This window comes from Blastocystis hominis, assembly GCF_000151665.1.
Source record: "Blastocystis hominis, Singapore isolate B (sub-type 7) whole genome shotgun sequence assembly, scaffold_7".
Taxonomy (NCBI): Eukaryota; class Bigyra; order Opalinata; family Blastocystidae; genus Blastocystis; species Blastocystis hominis.
Genome location: NW_013171866.1, coordinates 518,793 through 535,803, shown reverse-complemented (window position 1 = coordinate 535,803; position 17,011 = coordinate 518,793). Strand labels below are relative to the sequence as shown.

Here is a 17,011-nt window from a genome sequence, read left to right as displayed (position 1 = left end):
CCTCATCACATCCTTTTCAATTACCACATTATTCAGGTTGAAGCACTTAAAGTAGAGAATGTTTCTATTGTCCAAAAATGGATTTTCCTGTAAGAATGAGAAAGTGCAGACGTCAAACAACAATTGATAAGTAATTATTACCTATCCCCTCTCAAAAATTGAATACAAGGCAGTTTCTCTGAATTCATCATATGAGCAAGATATTTCCTGGAACTTTCCTTGTCTACCAAAACCACTCAATTTAAAAATGGCAGAAGCATCGGAAAATGCGAAAGTAATTCCTTCTGATTCTGAACAGAGGGTTGTGAAGGTGGAAAAAGAATCTCCGGAGACTGTTCCATGGAGCAGTTTGTTTTATACGTACGCGACCAACACGGATCGTTTTGTGCTCATTGCCGGACTTATTTGTATGCTTTGGGACGATGTTTCATATAGGTTCGTTTATGACAGGTTTTCTCATTCCTGCAATGTATATCTTTCTGGGGAATGTTATTAATGAAAATAATCAAGCTGTGGTTGATCCCAATACAGTATTGATCATTTTGGGGAAGTTTTTACTCCTGTTGGTCGTCGTCTCGATCTTTGCGTTCTTTGAGCGTTATTGTCTGAGTACTTATGCAGGTTTTTTTCGTATGATGTGGTAAAGGGTAGAGAATTTGGCTCGTCATTTGCGTGAGAAGTACATCTATGCTATTCTCCATCATGACATTGACTATATTGAATCGAACAAGCCGAGTACCTTGGGTCAAGCTGTTGCGGAAGAATCCTCTCGCATTATTAATGGATTGGGTCCGTCGATTGGTCAGTTGATTCGGTCTATAGCCATATTTATTGGTGGAGTAGTTGTTGGCTGTTTTCATGTATCACTTATTCTTGCTATTGATGATGATAGAGTTGGCAATTAACCCTTCTGACGCTGATTGCTTGCCCCTTTGTTGTTTATGCTGCTTGCAAGTTTGGAAATGTTATGGGGAAATGGATCGAGACCTTGATGCGAGACCACAAGGAAGCAGACAGCATTGCTGAAGAGAGTATTCGAAACTACAAAACGGTGACCGCGTTGGGAGCTGAAGCATCGATGGAGAAAAAATACGTTTCCTTGGTGCGTGTTGTGGATTGGTTCATTACGATTAGATCGAGAAGTGCAAGAAAATGCTGTTGAAATCGCTGTATCGAGCGGGAACGTGGAAAGGTTTGAGTAGTATCTTGAACAATCTCTCTCTTTCCTGGTTCTATTTATTTGCAACGATTCTGATTTACTATCAACGCAAGGGATTCCCGCAAGAACTCTATGATGCGGGCTGCATCACTGACTCGTTGACTTCGGTGGACATTTGCTTCAGCAATGCAACACTCTCGGATGAATGCATGGCGATTTGTGATCGCGTGTCTAGTTGTTGGTACGAGAGTGGCAATGGGCAATGCATGGTCGGTGGAGACTTTTTGGTTATTTTGTGCGGAGTTACAGGCTTTATGGGGTTGGGAGCTGCGTTTTACGCCATTCAAGCGATTCAAAGCACGCGCGCATCTGCGACCTGCTTTATGAAGGTGATCGAGCACGAAGACGCGATGAAGTCTGGATCGACCACTCCTAGCAGCAGCAAGGGAGACGTTGTGTACAAGAACGTGGACTTCAAGTACGCTTCGCGCGACACGCAAGTGCTGAAGCAGCTCAACTTCACCATTCGCGAGAACGAAATGATCGGCATCGTGGGCGAGAGTGGCAGCGGAAAGAGCACAATCTTGAAACTCTTGATGCGATTGTACGCTCCGACGGCGGGAACGATCACGTGGGACGGAGTCGATGTGACGACGCTCTCGACGGCGTGGATTCGCGATCAGATCAGCTACGTGGCGCAGGAGCCCGTGCTGTTCAGCGGAACGATTCGCGAGAATCTGCTCTATGGACGCGAGGGCTGCACCGAGGAGGAAATGGTGGAAGCCGCGAAACTGGTGGAGGCCGACGCGTTCATTCGATCGTTCCCCAAAGGGTACGACACCTATGTGGGCGAGTTGGGAAGCTCGCTGTCCGGAGGACAGAAACAACGCATTGCTATCGCCCGCGCGCTGATTCGAAACCCGCGAATTCTGGTGCTGGATGAAGCGACGAGCGCGCTGGATTCGCAGAGCGAGAAAATCGTGCAGAACGCGATGGAAACGATCCGGAGAAAGAACGAAGCGAAGGGAAAGGGACTGAGCATCGTGATCGTGGCGCATCGGCTGAGCAGCATTCGATCGTGCGATCGCATTGTGGTGGTGGAGGAAGGAAAGATCGTGGAGGAAGGTGATCATGAAAGCTTGCTGGCGAAGGGCGGAATCTATGCGGGATTGTACAAAAGCCAAGAAACTTTAGAGGAGGAGGAAGAAGAAGGAGCCGAGGGAACGGAAAAGAAGGAAGAGAAGGAAGCGGATGCAGAAGCAAAGAAGAAAGAAGAAAGAAACGAAAAAGAGAAAGAGAAAGAAGCAGAAGTTGCGGATTCGAATAAGAATAAGAAGAAGGATGAAAACGAAAAGGCAGAAAAGCCGAAGAAGTATAATCTCTTCTCTCTCTATCAGTACTTTGGTACTACAAAGACCATATTCTGGATCGCCTTCATCGGCGTTATCTTCACCGCTATGTATCCGGCTGGATACACCGTAATCATGGCGTTGATGCAAGCTCTCCCCTTCCGATTGGATGTTAATGACATTTGGAGTGATGGTATGACCTTCACTTTGATGATGGTAATTGTCGCGATTGTCGATTTTGTTGGGCAGCTGCTCTGGTGGGATTTGTCGAGTGTTGTGAAGGAGAACATGATCGTTACGGTGCGGTCGAAGTCCTTCGTGAAGCTTCTCTCCCAGTCTGTAGCTTACTACGATGAGAAGGAGCATTCTCCAGGTAAGACGTTCTCTATCCTGCTTTATAATTCGTAGGTGCAGTTACTTCGGAACTCTCTATCGATGTTCGAAAGCTGCGCGACTTCATGGATCAAGTAGGATCGATCATGGAAAGCGTGATCGTGTGTCTGCTCTGCGTCATATTCGCGTTTTCATCACTGGGATCGTGGCAGTTGGCATTGATATCGATCGTGGTGTGTCCTTTCTTGTTCACTGCGGAGTATTGCCAAAACAAACTCGTGGCGAACGTGATTTCCAAGATCGACAGCAATCTCACAGAGAAGTCCAGCGAGGCCACGGACGCTCTGCTCAACATCCACACGATCCACGCGTACAATCTGCAAGATCGTGTCTATGAATCGATGATCCACGACCTGGAGCGAACCAATCGCTTGTGCAAATCGCGAAGCCGTCGATCCGCGGTCGCTAACTCGATTGCCATTCTCTTCCCCATGATCTTTATGCTTATCATTTATTATTCTGGAACTCTTCTCATTTCGAATGGCGCGATCGTGTTCCAGCAGATGATGATCGTTTACAACACCATTTTCTACATGGCCACCTACATCGGAATTACGATGGGCAAAGTTCCCAATATGGCGTTGGCTCAGGAGGCAGCGCAGCGAATTTTCTCGCTGATTGAAAGCTCGGGCGAGAAGGACGCGCTGCGAGCGCTTCCCGAGAAGGCGAAGGACGGAGCGATCGCCTTCAATCATGTGTCGTTCGCGTATCCCACGCGGCCCGACGCTCCGATTCTCTCCGATGTGTCCTTCTCAATTCCCAAGGGATCTTCCGTGGCTTTCGTGGGTCCCAGTGGGTGTGGAAAGAGTACGATCATTTCGCTCATCCAGCGAATGTACAAACCGGAGAGTGGCGAAGTGTTGATGGATGGAGCCAATGTGCAGAACGTTAATTTGGACTCGTATCGCTCGCTGCTGGGCGCGGTGAACCAAGAGCCCTGCATGTTCAGCGGCACGATTCGCGAGAATTTGGTGATGGGATTGGATCATGAAGTGTCCGAAGCGGAGCTGAAGGACGCTTGCACGCAAGCTTTGTGCATGGATTTCATCAACGAAATGGTGGATGGATTCGAAACGGATCTCGGATCGACCGGAAAATCGGTTTCGGGAGGACAGAAGCAGCGATTGGCGTTGGCTCGCGCGATTCTTCGAAAGCCGCACGTGCTGCTGCTGGACGAAGCGACGAGCGCGCTGGACAGCGAAAACCAGGACAAGTTCTTGGAGGCATTGGAGAAGTGGCGATCGACACATCCCTGCACGGTGATCACAGTGGCCCACCGACTGAGCACGATCGTGGACAGCGATGTCATCTTTGTGGTGAGCGAAGGAAAGATCGTGGACAGCGGAAAGCACGCAGAACTGCTGAAGAAGTGCGAGTTCTACGCAGCACTGGTCAAGGAACAGATGGAAAGCACGCCGCGTGAAGAATAGATGGAAAGGGAGTCGAGGGAATGAATGAATGAATGAATCCACATAGTAGTAGTTATCCACATCCATCGAATCATTCCTCTGGTTGTTTGTTTGAAATGCACAGAGAGCTGTGAATCTTTTAAATGCATTCATAGAAGCAGTATAATCCGATTCTCACTACCATGGACATTCATATCGTGGTGATTCATCCAGAAATAACTTCGATCTATATTTCAATAATGCTATATGTCGTGAATACCCCAACTCTTGACGTAGTAGTAGTGTTCAATGTTCTCAAATCCTACCTATTCCAAACATTCGAAAGTACGATGGATCCATTTCATCTCTGCCTCCTGCTCACACGACTGACTATGCTAAAAAGACAAGTACACTATTTCACATCCCTCTTCAAGGAGTGTTACAGAGAAAAGCTATCAAGAAACAAACAGAAAACAATTATCCCAAATAGTTACACACCACCAAGAAGAGAAGAAGCATACAGAAGCAATACTCTGCAAATACTCTATTATTACTTATAGTCTCGAACTCCTTGGAAGTAATTCCCATGCGGAAACAAACTATCTATAAGACAAGCTGGAAAACCGCAATACTGGACAAAACGCAGGTTCCGAGACTAATAATGAATCCAGATAGGAAGGAGTTGAAGGGATAGGTTCCAACAATGAAGCAATATACAGCTTGCAAAAAGGCAGTGGCCGCAGCAAAGCTGATAAACACGTCAAGATATTTTACCTGGAGTGTTGTTTCCTTCTTGTATCGCTCAGCGAGATCCTTACAGACCTGATAAAATTCCATTTAAGAAATGACTGTTGTGAATAAACAAGAATATCGCTGTTGCAAATTTGACCTTTCTTCCCTATTTCATTGTTCAACTCTCACCAATCTGGCCTCCTATGAATAATAACTCCTATTCTTCCAGGCTGGAGGACTTCTTTTCGGGTTCTTTTACAGGAGGTGGGGTTGCGCTTCTTCTCTCATTTCTAGTTGTCACGCGATTTATTATCGCACCTTTAGATGTGGTTAAAATTCGGTTTTTCTCTAGGTTCTTTGTTTATGTAGATTGCAGACCCAATATATTCGATATGGCAAAGAAAAGTACCACGGTACGATAGGAACCATTTCTCGTATTGCTCATGAGGAAGGGATTACTCGATTATGGAGGTGGGTTTGTTTTTCCTGATTTATGCTCAGCGGAAACCTCACAGCAGAGATATATTGGTTTCTATACTCAGGAGTTCAATTTTCGTGTTATGAGTACCTCCAGCTCCATCATGCAAATTTGGTATCTTCTTCCTTCTCCTCTGGAGCTCTTTCCTCTGCTGTCACAACATTGGTAACCTACCCATTTGATATTTTGCGCACTCGCTTTGTCTACCAAGGCAAGGATATGTACTATAAGCACATTCTCACAGGATTTGCATCGATCATTAAAGACGAAGGCGTGTTGGGATTATATAAGGGTTTGCTCCCATGCCTAGCCAGTATTATGCCTTATATGGGATCCTGCTTCTACATTGTCGAGTTTCTTCGCTCGCAATGTTCCATTTTTCATTGTTTGGGTTATTCTGTGTAGATGGAGACACGCCTGGTGCAAACTCTGTGTATGGGGCCATTTCCGGAGCCACAAGTAAATTGCTCGTCTATCCGCTGGATACGGGCAAGAAGCTTCTCCAAGTGTACCAGCTAAGTCCCAGCAAGTCGGTAGTGACGTTTCTCCGCGATCACTATCGCTTGACGGGTGTTCGTGGCCTTTACGCAGGCGCCATGGCGGCGATGCTGAAGAGTGGGCTGAGTTCGGGTCTGTTGTTCGGCTTCTACACTCTAGCCAAGACGTTTTTGAACTATTGCTGTTTGTAAAACAAACTCCCACAAGCTCTGACTCATGCATCAATCCAGAACACTTTATGTGGGGCGCACGAACTTGTTGCCATAACCCAGCTCGCTGCCTCCGCTAATAATATTATCCGTTCCTGTCGTGTAGGTGGCATCCGCAGCAAGGAAGAGCGCCAGCTTTCCGCACTCCTCCACAGTGCCCAGTCTGCGAATGTGCTGCTGGTCCTCCTCGCACTGCAGCGTTTTGGCGGGGTCCGAGGTCGCGTTCACCCACTCTTCGAACAGCGGCGTCCAAATGCCGCCAGGCGAGATGCTGTTCACACGCACGTTATGAACGCCCTCATCGATGGCCAATGCACGGGTCATAGCATGGATCGCACCCTTTGTGGTGCAGTAGGTGACTGCATTCTTTTGGCCCATTCGACCAACCAAGCTACTCACATTGATGATGCTACCTTGCGTTTTGCGAAGGTAAGGAAGGCAGAACTTGGACAACAAAAAGTAGGAAACAACGTTCAACTGGAACAAATCCATCAGGTCTTGTCCCGAAAAGTTGTCAATCGTGTTGGGAAGCGGATGATAACCAGCATTATTCACCAAGCAATCAATCTGACCATATTTTTCCACAGTAAAATCAACTAAAGCACGCAATTGATCTTCTTTGTTTACATCGCACGCCTTGAAGGCAGCCTCTCCGATACCGATCTCGTTCATTTTCTTTTCCTAGTCATCACAGATCAAACAATTCTCTGTACAAAAGCTTCTCCCTCGGCTGGATTTCTGCAGCAAAACACTACTTTGGAACCGTTTCTAATAAACTCCTCGACTACCAATGAGTCTTTTTCCCAAAACATACCAATTCCTGCGCCAATGCCCTTGGATCCACCAGTAACAATAGCGACCTTATTCAAAAAGCGAAGACCAGACATTAAAGATTCAAGCAATTTTTTATGAGGAGGTACCAGATACTTTTCGCTTCATCTCATTGGATGAACTAGTTTCCAAGTGATTATAGAACTGGAACACCTTTGTTGTTTTCCCCATTTGGGATATGCGGATCCATTAATGCGAAAGTGAAATGTGTTTTTTTTGTGCTGGAAAGAGCAAAACTGCGTCATCCCCCTTTTTGTGTAGTTAGCTTTTACCAGAGTATTTAAAATTAAACAGGACTAGACACCCAAAAAGAAACTAAATGAATTAGCACCTTCCACTGATAGGAGAAAACGGAGAATCACACATAGAGTGAACAACTTCCAAATTGCTTAAAAAGAGAATATATTGGATCACAGAGGCATTTTCTTCCACAATTTCCATCGGAGGCGCTGTGATGGAAATACCTCTTTTCTCTGCCGTACTAACCATTGAGTCGAACCTACGAATGAGGTCATGGTACAGATATAACGCTTTCTGAGCACCCAAACCATAGGACCAAAAGTTCCGATAAGGGAAAACTACCCTAGGAGTAAGTGAGGTCACTAGTCTCAACGATAAGCATTTGCTCGGGGGAATTCGCACATACGAAATATTGTTCAGAGACAAAAAGTCAACAACTTCCTCAGGAACTGTATAGGCTGTAGCCCAGCGTGACACTACCATTGTTATTATAGGAATATTTTACTAGAGGACGGAAATCGGGGATCATCGTAGTATACATTCACTTGCTTTCCGATTTTTACCTTGCCTTGAAAGAGTAACTCCATGCGATGCTTGAATTCCCGGCAGTAATTATCCATCTCTTGATAAGGGCCAATGCAGTTATCAAATCTAGTTATTACACTTTATACTTGCTATGCATACGCTAAAATCATCTCTCCCATTTCTTCTGCAGTGCAGGTCACTTTTCTACATATGAACTGCCATTTCTGACATACGAGAAAAAACCCATGTAACAGAGAGAAACTAAAACAATTGCCACGATTCCTCCTATTACTGCCCAAATAAGGTAGTAATCCATTTCTATTCAATCAACGATTACTTATTGAAAAATAAAGACCGACTGGCCTAAACTAGGCACAAAAATGAAGTGAAAGTAATCGGTACAAAATGATACATAGAAAAGAGTCATTCCTTGCGCTAAGTCACACTGTTTTTTAGTATTTACCGAGTTAGAACACAACTGGTTCTTTGCTACATGCTCGAATAAGGTTTTTCGACGTTTGCAGTAGCAAACTTCAGAGTAGGAAATGACTATGAATGGGCTTGCAGCTGCGCCACGATATTGTTAATTGGATGATATTCAATAAATAGATTGTGTCTTTATATTCTTGACATTCCTGTGTGTTCATTGCGTTGTTTCTTTTTCGATATGAACCTTTTGTATGCGCGTATTCTAGTTCCTCGCTTGCATACGTTGATTTGCATCGCCAATAGCGCACTGTACGTTCATCTCATTTCAACAATGTACTTTCCTTCCAAACCTAATCGATTCCATCAAGTGTTAATAATGAGTACAACTGGAAACGGCATTCACTTTATATTTTTCTTACATTCACTTCTTTTTTGCTTTGTCCCATTTTTGGAATAGAAATGACAATTCGGACCACAGTAATTCTATGCTGTATTGCTGTGGCGATACTGGTAAACAAACTCGTGAAGGAGCACTCTATCCAAGCAATGTGCATGGTTATTTATTCCTTGATGACCATTCTATGTGATTCTTCCGTTGAATTTTGTGAGTTTTTGTAATGTCTAGTCTGTGGCTCCGTATCGCTTTATTACGTTTCGTCGAAATTCATCTACATCATGTGTGGAATCAAAACTATTGAGTACTTTTGTTGTCGGTGCTTTTTCAGTTTGGAGACAGGATCCATATTCTGTAGTATTCTATTTGTTTATATACTCCGATGCTCTGTGGTTTATTCCAAATTCAAATTGGCTGGTCTCTGCTGTCGTGTCCGCTGTGTTGATACGATGGAATGAATATGGTTGGATGGTTGCAGTTGTTTGTTTACTGCATGAGATTTGGTGGAACTATATTCTACCTCGTCTTTCAGGCTATTTCTCGATATCCGAATCGGTTTTAGTGGAGAGGTGGTTTATTCTGTTTATTATTCTTCTATTTTCGTCAGCTACAACGTTAGAAATGCAGTGTACTATCCTCATCTCTCTTTCCTCTTTCCTATTAACCGGAATCGTGCTCTGTTGTTGTAGAGATGCTCTTTCCTGTTATCTCTTCATAATACTTGGAGCACTACTCGAAATCATGTTACTCAGTGTTTGTGTGCACGAGTTTTTCGTGTCTTGGTTTCTTCAATGGGTTTTTAGCCGTCTGGATCGCCCCTTCATCCTTGTCTACTGGATTTCAATGTTTTTCCTGGCCTTTTTGATTCTTTGTGAGCAGCGATGGCAGCGGCAAGCTCTCATCATTCAGCGAAAATACTTCCACTTTCTGGCTGTGGTTCTGTTTTTACCGATCACGTTACTTGATCCCTCCTTTATGCAGTACAATTCGAAGTCGACTCTCAGCAATTAGAGTGGCTTTTGCCTTCGCGTTGCTTGTCTTCTTCCTCGTAGAAATCATCCGAATCAAGCATTTATGGCCTTTTCAGTCTATCGACTCTTTTATGAAGCAGTTTGTCGACGATCGAGACGACGGTCCTCTGATTCTCTCTCACTTTTCTCTGTTGCTTGCGTGCGCCATGCCTGTTTGGACCTGTGAATTCTCCAATCCGATTCAAATGCTCTCTGGAGTGTTCGTCATCGGGATTGGCGATGCATTCGTAGGTTATAATAGAGGGATTCAAGCATAGGCAGCGATTGTGGGAACGATTTGGGGAAGAAGGAAGCTGTGGCGATCGAAAACAGTCGAAGGATTCGCAGCCTGCGGCATTGGAATCTTTCTCGGGGTTTTTATTGTTTCGGCTGTTATGCGGGAGAAGATGAGCAAAGGAGTTATTTTGGCGATCGTTCTGACAGCGATGGAGGAAGTTGTTTGTGAGGAAGTGGACAATTACGTACTACCAATGTTCTTTTTAGGGTTATTATGCTGTGTTCAAAAGTGAAATACTATGGTACTGTGATGAGAGTTTTTTCTTTCACTAAAACTGTTTGTATAGAAATGCCTTCTCTTTTTGATCAAATTTGTTACCAGGGAACCCAACCCTACAATATTCCAATACAAAGCGTATCTCTTCCCAGTGATATTTCCGAACACTCCTTTTTTGGTAGGTACTCTGATAATTTCTTATTTGTAGATAGAGAGCGGAGAAAAGAAAATTACACATACAGAGAAAATCAAGCAATTCATCATCAAGGAGTTTGTGAGTTTTGCACCCTTTTACGTAGATTTACCCTTATGGAAGAGTACCAGAGTCTGTACGTGGAATAGACCGTAAGGGAATCCCCACGTTCGCTAACTATTATCATGTTGATTCCTAGGTTGGATGCCTCGATTCACTTACTTCAAAGCCGTTCTTTAACAGAGAATACTCGTTCATTTACCTATCTGTTCCTTGTTTATTCAACAAAGCTTTCAATAACTCATATGACTAGTTGTTTACTGTTTGGTTTTCGCTCTGATTTTCGTTCTGGTTTTCGCTCTGATTTTCGTTCTGGTTTTCGCTCTGATTTTCGCTCTGGTTTTCGCTCTGATTTCCATTCTGGTTTTCGCTCTGGTTTTCGTTCTGGTTTTCCACCTCGTTTTGAACTTCCTTTTCCTCTTCCTTCTTGACCTCCTTCTCTTTTTGCGAACTGGTACTAGGTGATCGCGGTTTGGACGCTGCACTCGCCTGTGAGGGTGAGGGTGAATGTGAATGTGAGCGTGAGTGTGAAGGCGAATGAGAGTGCGAGTGCGAGTATGAATGTGAGGGCGAACGCGAATCGTAGCTTGAGTACGAATAGGAACGAGAACGAGAACGCGATCGAGAACGCGAAGGTGAGTAAGAATAAGAACGAGAATGAGAACGAGAACGGGAACGAGAACGAGAACGATCATGATGACGATGATGTCTCGAATGATAGCAATTGTACACATGGATGTAGTTCGATTCTCCATTGCTGTACATCTTGGTGTCGTCCAACTTACGCACTGCACGCTTCATATCTTCGTAGTGGATAAACTCCACAACACCATAGCCATGACGAATATCACAATAGCCCACTGGACCAATGCGACTCATATAGTCCTTTAAATCCTGCTATTAACAACAGCAATTAGATGTACCTGCCAGCTGCAATTGTGAGGCAAATGCGTAACCTCGATACGATAGTCCGTTCTACGAGGAGGACCTCGGCGAATCGAATCACCTGTAGAATACCTTAGACCTCTCGTATATTCCACCCGGATATCTCTCCCCATAAAATGGGTACTGTTCAAACTGCTTTGAGCATTGTCAGCCTCCTCTTCCTTGGAAAACTCAACGAATGCATAAACTGCTCCTTGACCTCTGTCTTTAATCGCTATATCAGTGATTTCTCCGAACTATCCTTAATGGGTTCTATTACGACTACCTGACCAAAAAGCTTGCTGAGGTCATCATTCTCTACCCCGTATTCGAGATTACCAACATAGAGTCGTTTTGACATGATTCCAAAAAATAGTACTCACAATGCCAAATTCACGACTTTTTTGAACACCCTTTTTCTCTTGTCAGAATGGCGCCGAATTCTGCCAAGAAGTCCTCCCTGGCTGTGGACTTGCTCTCTGGAATCGTATGTGATGTGTGGATCGCTTGATTGTAGGTTTCGGGTGCAACATGCAAATTAGTGGAGCATCCGTTTGATACTGTGAAGGTACTCATGCAGGTAGTTGATCCTGTAACATAACTACCACTCTATTCCCCGTAGGGAAAGTATTCCAGTTCGCTTGACTGTATGAAAAAGACGGTGGCTGAATATGGATTTCGAGGACTCTATCGAGTTATTTTCCAGCACTGTACTTGATATTAGGGTGTTCAGTTCCCATTGATTGGCAGTTTAGCCGAAAATGGATTGACATTTATCTCCTATGGATTTTTTAAGAGGCTTTGTGGAGTCAAAGGTACCAAAGTCATTCTGAACTATAAAACTCTCTAGATCCGGAGCATATCACTTTTTCACAGATGCTCTTTTCCTCTATGGGCTCTGGAGCGACTATTTCACTCCTTCTGACCCCTGTTGAACTTCTGAAGTGCCGTCTTCAGATCGAACAATCACAGCCCAAATCTGTAGCCAAGACAACTTCACTGGGCGTAATTCGCAATGTGCTGAAGACGGATGGATTCACGGGTCTATTCCGAGGACTTTCGTTGACTCTGCTGCGTGAAGTGCCCGGAACGTCGATCTGGATGATAGTGTACATTTCGTTTTCAATGCCAACTCTAGTTACGAATTATCCCTTAAGCCGTTTATCCGGAAAGGTTATACGCGTTCTACCATTCCGCTTTTTGGCATCATCGCAGCTGGATCGATTAGGTTTTCTTGACTTCTTTGACTCACTCAAAGTGGAGCTACGTACTGGGCGTCTATCTATCCGATTGACACCATAAAATCGATTCTTCAGACAGACACTACATTGTATAAGCAAGCAAAAGGAAATCGATGGGCGGTGGTTGCGAGATCTCTGGGAGTGCGAGGAATGTTCCGAGGTCTTGGGTGCACGCTGATACGCGCAGTCCCTGCAAATGCTGTTCTTTTTCTCAGCTTTGAATATGCCTATCGTGTTTTCAATTCGTTCTTTTAGAGTGTGTTTGTTCGCAGAATTTGATTGGATGAACGAGTTTAGAATTGTTTGTTATGATCATCATCATATTATTATTGTTGTTTACCTCTTTCTCAATACTGCTTTTATCCACCAGATTGAGCTGCATCAATGTCTTCACACTCTATGGATTCCTCGCACTCGCCTACTGTCACTTCGTTTGAAAATCTTCCGACCCAACCTCAAGTGTTTGAGGAAGGGATGCGTAAACTCTCTCACTATCGTCAGATAGCAGTTATCGGACTGTGCAAGAAGGGAGATGTGCGGTTCTGCCGATGTTTAGTTCACTCTTCATTGTATCCAAGTCACGTGTAGGATAACAATCTTCCTGTCGCTATCAAAACCATCCACAAGTGTCTAATCGACGGAGAGGAGGAAGCAATTAAGGTATGCGACCAACTCCGTCAACTTGTCTCCATCAATCACCCCTTCATTCTCTCTATTCGCGATATTTTTCAGGGTATCCTTTGTTCATATCATCCACGCATAGATGCGCGTAATATTTACATCCTCACCGATTTCTGTCCAGGAGGTTCACTCTACTCCCTAGTGAAAGTATCCGGTAATCTCAGCGACGCCCTATTGCAATTTGTGGCTGTCCAACTCATTTTAGCAATCCATTTTCTCCATGAGCAGAACTACCTCTTTTGTGGACTGGTATCAGAAAACGTTCTATTAGACCAGGATGGATACATCCAATTGACAGGGTTTTCGGAGTCCAAGAAGGATATCTCCTTTCCATATTACAAGATGGTGGGATATATGGAGTCGATGTCCCCCGAAATGCTTCTTAACAAGGGAATTTCGTTCTCCTACGACTGGTATATGCTGGGATGTCTGCTCTATGGTACCACTCTCTCGGTTGCCTCGTCAGTAGAGCTCTCCGAAGGTCAACTTCCGTTTCACGGAAGCACAACAACCGAGACGCTGCAGCGAATTCTCATCGGCAAGCTAGAGTATAAGCACACCTCTCTAGAAGCGCAGGATTTCATCAATAAACTAGTAAGCTCCGATCCAGAACAGCGAATGGGGAAAGATTTGAAGGAACTGCAAAGCCATCCGGTAGGAAAGAAAGATGGTTCTGATCGATAGTGGATCAAGGATGCTCCCTGGGAAAACATTCAAAACCGAGCGATTGCCTCTCCACTCATTCGTGCAGCCAAACCAGAAGATCCGACTTGCTACTATCCGCGTTTCAAGGAAGATGTTATCGAAGAAGAGGGAGAAGCCGCACTGTACAACGAAATCTTTTCTAACAAGCTGTTTATCTAGGTTGTTTTTTCTACCAAAGATTGAAAACACTCCCTTCTTCCGCATTTATTCTGGGATGATACGTATCTCACCAAATTTTCAAAGTGGCCGCAACGGCAACTCTTGCTATTGGAATGATAGGTAGGAAAAACACAATTGATCACAGTAGTTTTTTGTACTTAGCTTAGATTTCTCTGTTTCTCTTTTTCACAGTTATTTTTTTTACAGCAGAAATGGTAAAGACAGAGTCAAATGCGCGAACTATGGCCAAGGACCTGATTGCAGGTTGTTTCGGTGGCGTTGGTATTGTAGCTGTGGGTCATCCTTTTGATACGATCAAAGTCAATATCCTTAAGTGTTTATTACGGTGTGAATCCTTCATTTTGCACGACTTCAGACTCAGAGTCGCGAAAATCCTTTGTACAAGAATATGACTGATTGTGTAAAGAAAACAGTGAAGTGGGAGGGAGTCAGCGGCTTTTACAAGGGTTTTATCTCTCCTCTTTGGGGTATGAGTGTGCGCTGGGTTTAACGGTAGGAAACATGATCTTTAACGCCGTTCAGTTCCTCACGTACGGTCAGATGAAGCAGATCATTGGTCATGGTGAGATCCTGACTCTTCCTCAGACCTTTTTGGCTGGAGCCTTCACAGGCGTCGCGGTCTCCTTCGTGGAAACCCCGATGGATCTGTTCAAGTCGCAGCTCCAAGTCCAGATCATTCGCGCGAAAGACAATCCGGAGTACAAGGCGGAGTTCAACACCGTCGGCGGCGCCATTAAGAAAATCATCAAGGTGAACGGTATCTTCGGTTGCTACCAGGGTTTCTGCACGACCCTTCTGCGTGACACTATCGCTGTCTCGCTCTATTTCGGCGTCTACGAGTGGTACCGTCGCGCGCTGCTCAAGAAGGACCAGCCTCTCAGCGACATGCAGTATCAGGGCATGTTCACGCAGTTCATGGCTGGAGGCGTGGGAGGCATCGCCTACTGGGCTGGCATCTACCCGCTCGATATCGTCAAGTCCCAGCTGCAGGTGGACAACATTGTGAAGGCGGAGCGAAAGTACCACGGATTTATGGACTGCGCGAAGCGTCTCTATGCGGAGGGAGGCGTGAAGGCGTTCTTCCCGGGATTCACGCCCTGCATTATTCGTGCCTTCCTCGGAAACGCGGCGTGCTTCGTGTGCTACGAGCAGAGCAAGGCGATGATGAACAAAGTGTTCTAGTTAGGTCAAGACCCTGGATGAGAGCAATGTGTGTGCGATGTGTTTGTTGCAGCAAGTGTGGCAAGTGTGGGGACTTCGGTCTCTAGGGAAAAATGGGCGTACAGCAGGAGCCGTGCGGAAACACGTTGAAAAGATGTTCGGTCAAACCGAATCCTGCACACCGAAGTTTTGTGTTTAACAGTCGGATTTAACTAGAGACAACGAAAGCATTGTAGTCAGCTCTTAAGTGATTGTTATACCGTGCATAATGCCCTTACTTGCTCCCATCTCGGAAAATGGAAGGCGTAAGCAGCCCATTGATGGTATCACGCTATAGCATTGAGCAGCGTCTGTTCATTTTGCGGAGGGTCGCAAAGGAAAATTATGTCGCTTGACTGTGGACAACACTACATATGTGATGGTTGTTCCTATCGTCGCGGTATCCGCTCTGTTTGTCCTTTGTGTGCAAATTGGGAAAAGCACTCCATTGAAAGCGTACATGTGGAAGGATGTTGTGATCTAGTCCCATTATCGTGGAGAAGTTTTTTACGCAAACCGAAATAACAACGGCCCGTCCATTTTTCTACCTGGAGATCCCAGTTCTGTTACTGAGATTTCAAATCCTTACTCCAATCCCTCAACCGCTGCTCATATTCCCCTTTGTTGTGAGGCCCAGCAGAGCTCCCAAGCTGGTTTTCCGCTCCCCTCTCACACCCCATCCAACTCTGCGGAGCGTCCAGAGTTGCCCATCTACTGCAATGCGACGCCGCTCAGCGCGGCTCCGCACGTGGTGCCTCTCAACGGATCGTACGATCCCACCGGAGTCCCCGGAGGCTCTGTCCTTCCCGATGTCCCCGTGTACGGCTCATCGCTCGCCCCCGCGGACGCCTCCCTTCCCCTCTCGCCGGCCTACCCGCCCGTCCCTTTACCCCCCGGCTCCTCTGCTTCCATTGGGTCCGCTGGATCCATGGCGCCCCCCATGGCGCCCCCCATGGCGCCCCCAGGAACGTCGGCGGAGGCGGCTGCGGAGCTGCAGCGGGAGATCGAGTGGTCCATGGTGCCGCTGCCCGTGGGCGACACCTGCGTCTCCGACCTGCCTCGCTCCGCCGCGCCGCTGGCCATCCCCGTGACCAGCTCCAACCACGCCAGCGCCGCGCTGCCCGTCTACACCGCCATCCCCGCGCCCCCCATGGCGCCCGCCGGCGGCACGCGCGGGCTCTTCGGCAAGCTCAAGAGCTCCGTGCGCAGCGCGCTGGGCCGCGCAGACCGCGCCGCCGGCGACCCGGTCAGCTACTACCGCACCCCCTCCGCCACCTCCGCCACCCCCACCGGCTACGCGGCCCGGCCCGCCGTCTACCCGCCCGGGCAGTTCGGTGGGATCCCACAGGCTTCGAACCGTGAGGGATTGTACCCGTCGGGGGAGGCGGTGCCTGCGGTGCCTGCGGTGCCTGCGGTGCCTGCGGTGCCTGCGGTGCCCGCGGTGCCGGGGATCCCCGTGCTGAAGTCGTCGAAGTCGTCGAGTTCGGTAACGAAGCCAGCGGTAGGAATGGAGAAATGCGGCGATTTGTAGAATCTGGTGCTGCAGAGACAACATGAAAGGCTCGATGAAGAGACGGTGAGAAGGTTTTTGATGTCTGGAAATTGAAAATAATTGTGCCATAATTAGTGAACGCTTGTTTGTTGGAAGACGAGGAGATGTGTACTTTTTCTTTTTCCA

The 17,011-nt window shown here is 46.3% G+C and overlaps 12 protein-coding genes; 8 read left to right on the top strand and 4 right to left on the bottom strand.

Moving 5' to 3' along the window:
* Window positions 1-1,152: 1,152 nt before the first annotated feature.
* GSBLH_T00004616001 (uncharacterized protein) lies at window positions 1,153-4,410 on the top strand (the record flags this gene model as incomplete). XM_013043550.1 has 2 exons in its annotated part: window positions 1,153-2,881; window positions 2,917-4,410. 2 exons carry the CDS (start codon window positions 1,153-1,155, stop codon window positions 4,329-4,331), a joined length of 3,144 nt encoding a protein of 1,047 aa, XP_012899004.1. The 3' UTR covers window positions 4,332-4,410.
* Window positions 4,411-4,766: 356 nt separating this feature from the next.
* On the bottom strand, window positions 4,767-5,126 carry GSBLH_T00004615001 (uncharacterized protein; the record flags this gene model as incomplete). Its single annotated transcript, XM_013043549.1, has 2 exons — window positions 4,767-4,888; window positions 4,922-5,126. 2 exons carry the CDS (start codon window positions 5,124-5,126, stop codon window positions 4,767-4,769), a joined length of 327 nt encoding a protein of 108 aa, XP_012899003.1.
* Window positions 5,127-5,514: 388 nt separating this feature from the next.
* Window positions 5,515-6,188, top strand: GSBLH_T00004614001 (uncharacterized protein; the record flags this gene model as incomplete). The annotated part of the gene is made up of 2 exons (XM_013043548.1): window positions 5,515-5,869; window positions 5,905-6,188. 2 exons carry the CDS (start codon window positions 5,515-5,517, stop codon window positions 6,186-6,188), a joined length of 639 nt encoding a protein of 212 aa, XP_012899002.1.
* A 13-nt stretch (window positions 6,189-6,201) lies between these two features.
* On the bottom strand, window positions 6,202-7,093 carry GSBLH_T00004613001 (uncharacterized protein; the record flags this gene model as incomplete). XM_013043547.1 has 3 exons in its annotated part: window positions 6,202-6,887; window positions 6,920-6,990; window positions 7,021-7,093. The coding sequence occupies 3 exons, from the start codon at window positions 7,091-7,093 to the stop codon at window positions 6,234-6,236; spliced, it is 798 nt and encodes a 265-aa protein (XP_012899001.1). The 3' UTR covers window positions 6,202-6,233.
* Window positions 7,094-7,334: 241 nt separating this feature from the next.
* Window positions 7,335-7,760, bottom strand: GSBLH_T00004612001 (uncharacterized protein; the record flags this gene model as incomplete). XM_013043546.1 has 1 exon in its annotated part: window positions 7,335-7,760. One exon carries the CDS (start codon window positions 7,758-7,760, stop codon window positions 7,362-7,364), a length of 399 nt encoding a protein of 132 aa, XP_012899000.1. The 3' UTR covers window positions 7,335-7,361.
* Window positions 7,761-8,690: 930 nt separating this feature from the next.
* On the top strand, window positions 8,691-9,636 carry GSBLH_T00004611001 (uncharacterized protein; the record flags this gene model as incomplete). The annotated part of the gene is made up of 2 exons (XM_013043545.1): window positions 8,691-8,825; window positions 8,857-9,636. 2 exons carry the CDS (start codon window positions 8,691-8,693, stop codon window positions 9,634-9,636), a joined length of 915 nt encoding a protein of 304 aa, XP_012898999.1.
* A 91-nt stretch (window positions 9,637-9,727) lies between these two features.
* GSBLH_T00006849001 (uncharacterized protein) lies at window positions 9,728-10,205 on the top strand (the record flags this gene model as incomplete). The annotated part of the gene is made up of 3 exons (XM_013043544.1): window positions 9,728-9,883; window positions 9,914-10,117; window positions 10,140-10,205. 3 exons carry the CDS (start codon window positions 9,728-9,730, stop codon window positions 10,203-10,205), a joined length of 426 nt encoding a protein of 141 aa, XP_012898998.1.
* Window positions 10,206-10,651: 446 nt separating this feature from the next.
* GSBLH_T00004610001 (uncharacterized protein) lies at window positions 10,652-11,687 on the bottom strand (the record flags this gene model as incomplete). Its single annotated transcript, XM_013043543.1, has 3 exons — window positions 10,652-11,296; window positions 11,326-11,583; window positions 11,613-11,687. The coding sequence occupies 3 exons, from the start codon at window positions 11,685-11,687 to the stop codon at window positions 10,652-10,654; spliced, it is 978 nt and encodes a 325-aa protein (XP_012898997.1).
* A 213-nt stretch (window positions 11,688-11,900) lies between these two features.
* Window positions 11,901-12,822, top strand: GSBLH_T00004609001 (uncharacterized protein; the record flags this gene model as incomplete). The annotated part of the gene is made up of 6 exons (XM_013043542.1): window positions 11,901-11,918; window positions 11,949-12,020; window positions 12,051-12,149; window positions 12,185-12,435; window positions 12,465-12,554; window positions 12,585-12,822. 6 exons carry the CDS (start codon window positions 11,901-11,903, stop codon window positions 12,820-12,822), a joined length of 768 nt encoding a protein of 255 aa, XP_012898996.1.
* A 144-nt stretch (window positions 12,823-12,966) lies between these two features.
* On the top strand, window positions 12,967-14,112 carry GSBLH_T00006848001 (uncharacterized protein; the record flags this gene model as incomplete). The annotated part of the gene is made up of 4 exons (XM_013043541.1): window positions 12,967-13,101; window positions 13,156-13,300; window positions 13,370-13,902; window positions 13,933-14,112. The coding sequence occupies 4 exons, from the start codon at window positions 12,967-12,969 to the stop codon at window positions 14,110-14,112; spliced, it is 993 nt and encodes a 330-aa protein (XP_012898995.1).
* A 208-nt stretch (window positions 14,113-14,320) lies between these two features.
* On the top strand, window positions 14,321-15,351 carry GSBLH_T00004608001 (uncharacterized protein). XM_013043540.1 has 2 exons: window positions 14,321-14,600; window positions 14,630-15,351. The coding sequence occupies exons 1-2, from the start codon at window positions 14,522-14,524 to the stop codon at window positions 15,313-15,315; spliced, it is 765 nt and encodes a 254-aa protein (XP_012898994.1). The 5' UTR covers window positions 14,321-14,521; the 3' UTR covers window positions 15,316-15,351.
* A 155-nt stretch (window positions 15,352-15,506) lies between these two features.
* GSBLH_T00004607001 (uncharacterized protein) lies at window positions 15,507-16,964 on the top strand. XM_013043539.1 has 4 exons: window positions 15,507-15,599; window positions 15,632-15,789; window positions 15,818-16,834; window positions 16,865-16,964. The coding sequence occupies exons 1-4, from the start codon at window positions 15,563-15,565 to the stop codon at window positions 16,937-16,939; spliced, it is 1,287 nt and encodes a 428-aa protein (XP_012898993.1). The 5' UTR covers window positions 15,507-15,562; the 3' UTR covers window positions 16,940-16,964.
* The last annotated feature ends 47 nt before the right edge of the window (window positions 16,965-17,011 follow it).

What these genes read in the sequence shown, in the direction of transcription:
- GSBLH_T00004608001 (XM_013043540.1), top strand. Translation starts at nt 14,522, where the DNA reads ATGACTGATTGTGTAAAGAAAACAGTGAAGTGGGAGGGAGTCAGCGGC. An exon ending in TTTTATCTCTCCTCTTTGGG is followed by an intron (nt 14,601 to 14,629) that starts GTATGAGTGTGC and finishes GTTTAACGGTAG; the next exon opens with GAAACATGATCTTTAACGCC.
- GSBLH_T00004607001 (XM_013043539.1), top strand. Translation starts at nt 15,563, where the DNA reads ATGCCCTTACTTGCTCCCATCTCGGAAAATGGAAGGC. An exon ending in CATCTCGGAAAATGGAAGGC is followed by an intron (nt 15,600 to 15,631) that starts GTAAGCAGCCCA and finishes ATCACGCTATAG; the next exon opens with CATTGAGCAGCGTCTGTTCA. An exon ending in GTTCGGTAACGAAGCCAGCG is followed by an intron (nt 16,835 to 16,864) that starts GTAGGAATGGAG and finishes GGCGATTTGTAG; the next exon opens with AATCTGGTGCTGCAGAGACA.